Source organism: Pyxicephalus adspersus, chromosome 4 (genome assembly GCF_032062135.1).
Source record: "Pyxicephalus adspersus chromosome 4, UCB_Pads_2.0, whole genome shotgun sequence".
NCBI lineage: Eukaryota > Metazoa > Chordata > Amphibia > Anura > Pyxicephalidae > Pyxicephalus > Pyxicephalus adspersus.
The window spans coordinates 45,528,516-45,538,105 of NC_092861.1; the positions used below are offsets into that span (position 1 = coordinate 45,528,516).

Genomic DNA, 9,590 nt, shown 5'->3' on the forward strand with positions numbered 1-9,590 from the left:
GTTTTTGGGTTTAGTTCCTCTTGAAGTATGTAAAATGTTTTGCAATGCATATCTTAAACTGATTTTTGAGGTAAGATTCAAATTTGCAAACTTGGTTTTCCATCATTTTGTTGTTCTAACAAATCTAGATCTTTATTATTTGACCATTAGAAGCCCTCTTTGGTTTAGTAGAATACATTGTTTGCTCTCTTGTCAAATGTTGAGATATCAGCCAGAAAAGAGAGACCATTGTTTTTAATGAGTTGGCAGACCTCCTCCCTTCAAGATTATAGGAAGGAGCATTAAAGTCAAACTGTTGTTAAGCACTGCAAATCAGGAGGAAGAGCCCATGTAAAAACTTTACTGTGAAAATATATTGTCAGAAACTATACAAAGAAACAATTTTTTTTTAAGGATATTTACAAAAAGCTGATTCCCTTTCAAAGCCCAGAAAAGGCTATTTATCCCCTTCATCTTCTGATCTTGCTGACATTATAACTATTGGGAAATAAGATATTTGTGGGTTTTATAACTATTCCAATACACAGACCTATCTTATGGATACACCAATCGGTCTAGATTTGTATTTTTTTCAAGTGGTCACCTATTGTTTTCCAGGGATAAAAGGGAGTAGACCTAAATGTGTTTATGATACGATTGTGTCAGTTAGGGAAAGAAATATTAGCCAATCACTGCATAAAAACAATCACAACACCAGCAGAACATAACAATAATACAAACCAAATTAAGTGGATTCCAAACAGTATCAAGACAGTTGCCAAGAGGCAAAAAATACATTTCCTTGGAATATGCATTGTTTTATCCTTTTAAAAAAACATCCAAATACAGAAAAATACGTGTTAATCTAAAGAAATGCACTCAGCTCTTAACTTCTATACTTGGGGTCAGACCACATTGGAAAAAAGTTCAGCCCATCCAGTTGTCTTTTACTAAACTACTTAAGCACTCCCACATTCATATCTTCACAACATAAAAGCTAATCAACCATCTGTAAGCCAACATAAGATCTTTTCTGCACTCGTATGGGATGTCAGCTTGGAATACTTTCATGGCCAGGAACAACATGGTAATGACTGTACATGGTAATGAGTGCTGAGATTATACAAAAACATGAAAGTTAGTGACACCTTCCATAGCCTCTCAAATAGACATAACTGGATCAGGACAGCCTGGCGTGCAGAGGTAAGTGTTCAAATTAGGAAAAATATATATATTAAAATACATGTGTGCTTTAAACAATGATGTTACTTAATAAATCAGAGCCATTGTATTTATTCTGCTAGAAGCCTTTAAACAACATCCTTATTTTTCCATCACTGCTTTGAATATGAGTAAGAATACTGCATTTAATATGACTCTAAAATTCTTACATTAACAAAAAACAGTCACATTTAACTTCATAAATCTGATGTTGATTAGAAAAGCATCTACTAGCTCATAGTTGACACGTGTCCCCAATCTGCAGAAGCTGTAAGCGTTTTTCTTCTGAAGGTGCTTTTTTTTTTACTTGACCATCTGTCAGCATCAATTCTCTGCCTCGGTAATGGATCCAATTATCAGTATCTGCTATTAAACTCCCAGCAATAAAATAAGATTTATTTAGGTAGCACTGCCATTGCTATTGTTAAGGTGTGGTTTTGAGTAATGTGCATAACAAAGACATAAACGTATTGTGGCCACTTCCATTAACTGTGTAACATTCGTAAAGCATGCAGCATTTATGTCTTATGATCAGTGGGTGGAATAAATGAAAAAAGGGGGTCATTCATAATTAACAGAACTAAAATCAAGGAAAAATAGTCGGTCCACTAACCCACCAACAACCCTATCCTCCACTAACTGACTCTACTGGCCTTTTGCTTTCAGCCCTTTTCACCTATTGAGGTGTTAAAATTCCAAGTCCTTTTCCAAGCTGCAGCACAGAGAATTGCTGCATATGATCCCCATCACATGGGGCTCCAAAACCTTGTGCAAGCTCTGATCAAGTCTGGCTTAACAGAGATAAACTGGGCTTTTTATTACTTGTCTCAGGAATGGGCCATTGCAATGGAAGTAAACTTCAACCAGGGTGGAAAATATGAAAAGTTAGTAAACTGGCATTTACCCTAAATACATAAAACACTGATTCACTCTACAAATATTTTTTTTTTAAATTGGAATTTATTTCCAACTGTAAACAAAAAATTGCTCATGTATGGAAAACTTTTTTTTAATTTATGGCTGATCCAAAAAAAAAAAAAAAAAATTGAGATCAACGTGGGTGTAGCATTACTTTAGACCCTTGCTGTCCTTCATCTGTAATGCCTGTAACTCCTAGCAAACAGTCATGAATTGTAAGGAGAAGATTCCAAACTCATCCTGAACATGACAGATTTAGTCACCAGTCTATCCCGTCTGCACACAAAGCATAACAACTCACATCAAAAGAGCTTGCTTTAACAAGGTTACTTTCATAAAAAGAGCTATGATGAGTTATGATGAGCCATTCTTCATTATACATTTTACAAATGTAGGGACAATGACGTATTATACTCTCAGACAATGCTGTCTTCTATTCCTGGAAACTCGTACAATACAATTGTTACATTTAGGCAAAAGATTCTGTTTAGTAATTACATTAGGACTATAAAGACACGCTCCATCAGTACAATATTTTATATCTGGGGTCTGAATGAACAATCATATTCTGAGCAGCAATACAGAAGGGTTAGTGTGGTGAAAATGAACAAAGCAATTCAGCCCACACAGTTACTCAAATCAGAGCGAGATAATCCCAGCCCAGCAAAAATCACTATAGCCACTTTCATTAAACGGAGGATGGTTTTCAAATAAATGTAATTATTAATTATCATAAAAATACAGGACTGCGCACTGATACATTCTAATGGTGTTTGGATCCCTATCGTGGGATGCGTGTATGAGGCATTGACTTGGTGCCTATAAATATTTCTTCATGCTAATACCAGGCAAGAATAAACAAGACACTTATGACTAATGTTTATCAAGCACTGACGGTAACAACAATAATGGTAAGACTGTTAGCAAGAAATGAAAACTATGATGAGTTCCAATGTTATAACAAACAATAGGAAAAAATAAAAAAGCAAAATAATAACATAGTTGTGAAAGTAAATAGATGATAGCAACAAGACTGCTGCTCTCATTCAGCAAAGCAAGGAATACAGCAAGTAAGAAGTGCAGCAACCCAAAACACCGGCTCAGAAATCATTTCTTCAATGACCTGACTACAGGAATCAAAAAACTGAGGGGTGTTATGGCATTCTTGCATTCGAAACAAGTCTTTAAAGGGCTGAAAGTAAAGTGTATGTACTTGGTATAAAGCATGGTAGCCTTTGTGCACATTTATTTTGTGTCCTGGGTCTGGAAACAATAGCTCTGACTCAGAATAGAAAAATAATCCCTGAAAACTTCCTAACTAAATGTCAGACCTCCATCCACACAACCCGCCAGCCTTTCCTTCTCCAAATAAATAACTGACAAGATACTGACATGGTGCAATGGGCACCAACCCACCTTAGGGCTGTTCATTCTGTGCATAGTCTTAGTGGGCATACCTGTATGGGATCAGGGGACTACAATCCCAAACATACAACTCTACATACATTTTATGTATACTTGTGGGGATGGAAAGGAACTACATGATCCATATAGTGTACATTATAGGACCAATGAGACGCTACAGCTCCTAGCATCACAAGGCAGCTACAAGTCCCCGGTACCACCACAATAATTCTAAAATTGCAGGAATAGGGGGCTACAAATCCCAGTACCACCACCATAAGGTTTAAATTGCAGAAACGGGGGAGCTACAAGTCCCAGGACAATCACCATAATGTTTAAATTGCAGGAATAGGGGGGTACATGTCCCAGTACCACCACAATAATGGTAAAATTGCAGGAATAGGGGAGTACAGGTCCTAGTACCACCACTATATTGTTAAAATTGTACGAATAGGGGGCTACAAGTCCCAGCAGCACCTGTTTAGATATATTACAATGTGTCTGATAGACTACGACTCCAAACACTATGTGCATACACCATAGGGTATTACTAAAGAAGTATAGGTTTTTCACTTAACACAGTGAATGTTCACTTTAGTGTAGCTACATTTTGCAAAGTGATAGTAAAAAAGCAAAGTAAAGAAAAATAGGTGGACTTGTAATATGTAATCTTGTGCTATGGGACTAACAAAAACAGGACTTTTGTATGTGACGTTATCACTAATTTATTTTGTTACTAAGCCTTTTGAACATTTAATTTGCTAAGTGAACAGTCACTAGAGATTCATCCCCAGTATGTTATACAGGATCTTGGTGCTACAAGTCTTAGTATGCCACTTGACAAGTCTCATTCTACTCTATATTATGTGATGAGGACATTACAAGCCCATACATATATTATTGGAGTACGGGGCACAAGTACCAGCATGATGCTGTATATTATTGTACTGGGTTCAAGAAATCCCAGAATATGATGTGACTGGGAGACTACAAGACCCAATATTACTTACATACACAACCTCCCTACACCACTACACCTGTGTAATGGCCATCACAACACCCAGACTGATCAGCACCTACAGTAATGAATAGAAATGTATCCCTTTCATGTACACTTGTTTGCTAGTCCTGTCACTTTCTGAAACTTTGAAGGATCAGGATAACATTATCTGCCTTTAAGTGCTGCCACTTGAGTGTTAGCCATTGTAAGCTCCATCACCTGGCAGGCTGTGTGATGGTATACCATGATTATACCATGAATATACCATGCTTATACCATGAATATACCATAAATATACCATGCTTATACCATGAATATATCATGATTATACCATGCTTATACCATGAATATACCATGCTTATACCATGCTTTTACCATGCTTATACCATGATAATACCATGATTATACCATGCTTATACCATGACTATACCATGCTTATACCATGATAATACCATGATTATACCATGATTATACCATGAATATACCATGCTTACACCATGATTATACCATGATTATACCATGAATATATCATGATTATACCATGCTTATACCATGATAATACCATGCTTATACCATGAATATACCATGCTTATGCCATGCTTTTACCATGCTTATACCATGATAATACCATGAATATACCATGATTATACCATGCTTATACCATGAATATACCATGAATATACCATGCTTATACCATGAATATACCATAAATATACCATGCTTATACCATGCTTATACCATGATAATACCATGAATATACCATGCTTATACCATGCTTATACCATGAATAAACCATGCTTATACCATGCTTTTACCATGCTTATACCATGACTATACCATGATTATACCATGACTATACCATGATTATACCATGAATATACCATGATTATACCATGATTATACCATGCTTATACCATGAATATACCATGAATATACCATGATTATACCATGAATTTACTATGCTTATACCATGATTATACCATGCCTATAGGTGACCTGGCTCTTGTAGTATGCCCTTGTCCCAGTCTTACCTCTCCTCCATGGCCATCAAAGATGCCGAAGATGGATGGGTGAGTCTTGTTGAGCAGGTCCATGATGATCTCGAAGCGGTCCTCCATGTGGTCCCTCCGGCCCTGGATGGAGTAGACGGCCACATTGTTGCTCTTGAGCTCCCAGGTCTTGGAGAACTCTGCTTCCAGGACATCGAGACCTCCCAGCCGGTCATTCTGCATGATCTCCGCCACTTTCCCCTTCACCATCTGCACGGCGTCCCGGCTGGACTTCACGATGGTCTTGACCTCGTCGGTGTGGAAGAAGTAGCTCCAGAGAGCCAGGCTGATACACAGCAGGAACAGGGTCTCCGGTCTGAGTAAGAAGTAACGCATGATCCTACCCAGGAGAGACAGCAGAGTCATGGTATCCTCTATCATTTATGTCCTGGGGGAGAGAGGAGGAGGGCAATCAGTGCATGGCAGTCTGACCCGAACTCCTCCCCGGGAGGGGGCACAGGTCTGCAGCACCTAACACAAAGGGGGCACAGGCAGGGCACAGGCAATGACTGGGCACGGGGAGGGGGTCTTACCAGTCACAGTCTTGTCTGCCTGCTCTGACAGGGGATGGGAGGCAGCACCGAGTCCGCTCACTCCGCTTCTGTCCCTTCAGCACCTTGCAGCGCTGTCATAAGGTGCACACACCGGCTGTTCTGCGGGTCTCCCCCACACCGGGCCGCCGCAATGTACGCCTGACAGGGGTGTCCTTCTTACCTCCCGCCCACCAAGGCCAGATATACCGCTGATATGGCAGCCTATGTGTGTCCCGTTACGGATTCCATATATCCACACACCTATACGCGCTGTAAGAAGAATATAACCGGCGTTTTAGCTCTGCTGAGTAACCAACTACAAATAGTCCCCCCTACACTGCAGTGAGCGAATGGTACGTCCCACCACAAGCAGGAACACTGCAAGCGAGGAGGGACAGAAATAATCATTTGTGGAGAAGAGTCAGGCTGTGTGTGCAGGCATGTGCTGGCCCTTGTCACTGCCCGAACACCCTGCAACCCTGTGTGTGACCTCAGGAAGAGTCAGCCTGTGTGTGACCTCAAGAAGGCTGACACTTGTGTCATGCTGGGAAAACATAGATCAGGGGTGTCAAACTCTGGCCCGGGAGCCAAATCTGGCCCCCAATCTGACTGCAATATAAACCTATTACATGTGGGAGACAAATTCATTGGGCAAGGCAATGTTCTTTATGTCGATTGGTAAACCATTTTATGCAAATCTAAAACACTTTTGAGTCACCATCAATATTTCGTAAGATATAATCAATTATCATCAATCAAATATCGACAAGCAGATGGTCACTTTAAATTGATCCTAATTATGATGATAGTAACTAAAAATCACATGAAGGACAGTGTATGCCAAGCATCAGTGCCATAATATGTCATAAACAGGTTGTGATGGGGCACACTGGTGTGATTGTAATATACAGTGTACACAGGGCATGCTGGTATCTGTAGTCCACAGTTCTCATATGTTACGCTTCATTATAGCCTGTGCTGCAACTTGTCATTTTCTATTTCATCAATACACAGTATTGTCAAGCAGAGATGTGCACCTCCCCAATCATCTCATCCCACACTTCTATCATACATCCATATCAGAAACACTTACAGTTCTAAAAGTTGATGATCTTGTGTATACACAAGAAGGACACACAGCATAAGCAGGGACGAAGCGAGGGTGATATTTTCCTATAGACGTAATAAATAAATGCAGTAGGTAAGCTCAAGATCTAAACTCCAGCACAATACTCACCTTTCCATTATATATGTACCTATTGGTATTTGCAGCCCAGCACCCAGAGAATTACCTATTATCCATCTCCCCAGTAAGATCTGTACCCCAGAACACAGACATGTCCCTGTATACATGTCCCTATTGAGATCTGTACCCCAGGACACAGACATGTTCCCAGTGTTTAAGTCCCCAGTGAATTCCACTTCCCAAAACACATATACTTCCCAATTATTCATCCCCAGAACACATACATTCTCCTGGTATGCATGTCCCTAGTGAGATCTGCACTCTATCAGACACACACCTCCTTAGAGGGATCTTTACCCCAGCACACCGCTCCTCATTATCCATGTCTCCAGAAGGAACTTTACTCCAGCACACAACAGTAATTATGACAAAATAGGATGTCTCATCCATGAATTACCCACAATCTGTAAAACGCACCGTGCCTCATACCTTTATTGCATGCAATGCTTATCTACTATTCCCAGTGCCTAATACCCCTTTGTTACACACAGTGCTTCACACCTTTCTGTTGAACACAGTGTGTAATGCCTCTCTGTAAAAAACAGTGCTTCATGCCTCTCTATTACACACAGTGCTTCATGCCTCTCTTTCACGCCTCTGTGTTACACACAGTGGTTCACGCCTCCCTGTTGAAGAATAAATATGTATTTTGAGGGTTCCAATGTTGTACCTATTAAGTTTATATCGATTGAGGTAGCCCCTCTCACTACATAGTTGTTGGTAAATCTATATATGATTGTACAATTAGATTGAAAGATTTAAATCCATGCTATACTTTGTGACTGTACAATGTTTTAATCACAGTACTGCACAATGTAATCCAAGCAGTTGCAAAATTAGAGTTCATGAGCATAGAGGAGGGATGTACTGTTGTTTTTAATTTAGAAGTGCAAAACGCTGTATATAATAGAATGGTTTAATGTATTCCACGAAGAACAGAGTGTATGAGGCACTGCATCTATTACGGAGATATAAAGAACTGATTACATCAGCACCGTCTGCCTTTGTGATATATGACACATATTGCGTGATTTAATAAAGCTCCCCAAGGCTGGAGAGGATACACTTTTATCAGTAAAGCTGGGTGATCCAGCAAACCTGGAATGGATGTTTTAAAAGTCATTTGATATTGGTTAGCAAATGTTTTCAATCCTGGACCAAATCCATTTCAGGTTTGCTGGATCATTCAGCTTCACTGATGAAAGTATATCCTCTCCAGTTTTGGAGAGCTTTAATAAATCAGGCCAATAGGGTATAAGACAAATGTGTGAAGCAATATGTGTCCTAAAAGGGAGGCACTGAATTTTATTTAGGTAAAGATGCATAAGATAGTGTGGATAACAGACGTGAAAGAAGCAGAGTGTGTCAGATAGAAGTATGTGGTACTGTGTATATTCCAGAGGTATTAGTCACCACATTACCACAGGGTTATGGAAGAAATAAAAAAAGAAGAACGTTTTGTAATACAAGTCCTGTATTCAACAGATTAGTAAGAAAAACTTATTGAAAAGGTGAAGTCTTCAATATAGTAAAAGGGGATGAGATCTAAGTACAACCCATTGGGAGTAATAGAGAGGGAAGAGATCCTCTGTGTAATAGAGGTGTAAAGCAGTGCATCTGATATAGAAGTATGAATAAACAACTGTGAATAAAATGTTTGGAAAATGCATGTCATAGGTGACATGGATAATGGAATGTGAGCAGTGTGACTTTGGATATCATTAGTACCATGGATAATAGATTGTAATAATCTATAAGTGTGCAAAAAAAAAGTAAGCCTAGAGCATAACGTTAAAGGCTAAGGGTAAAGTAAAACCCCAGCAACATCCCATCTGTGTACTTACACAGCAGACATACACACTGGGTCCTATTTACTAAAGTTCTTTACGACTGGAGTAGACAGACCATCAAGGGTAAGCCGCATTGGAAGAAGTAATAGGAATCTCCATAATCCCTCATAGTGCACAAGCAAAGGGCGCAGGAGGTTATTAACTAGTACAAGTCAGTTGACATTTGTTTCTCTTATCGATAAGATATGACACAAACCTTCTTCTATAATATATTTAACAGAATGCTGATTTGGGTTAGGTCTGATGTTAAAGGGACTGTCATGGGAAACATACAGTATGTAGGCTGCCATTGCTGGCCAAAATGTATGTTCCCTGGCTGCCATGTTGATGCTTTGACATTGATGCTTCCCAAGTCACTGTGCTGTAACAAATATAGAAATAATGAAATCC

General features: G+C 39.4%; 1 protein-coding gene across 1 annotated transcript in view; it reads right to left on the reverse strand.

Moving 5' to 3' along the window:
* The window catches only part of PPM1L (protein phosphatase, Mg2+/Mn2+ dependent 1L), a 142,200-nt gene extending 135,878 nt beyond the window's left edge, over positions 1-6,322 (reverse strand). The window contains 2 exon segments of the mRNA XM_072408049.1: positions 5,554-5,959; positions 6,105-6,322. Coding sequence (XP_072264150.1) covers positions 5,554-5,952 — 399 coding nt within the window. The 5' untranslated portion in view covers positions 5,953-5,959; positions 6,105-6,322.
* Positions 6,323-9,590: the final 3,268 nt, after the last annotated feature.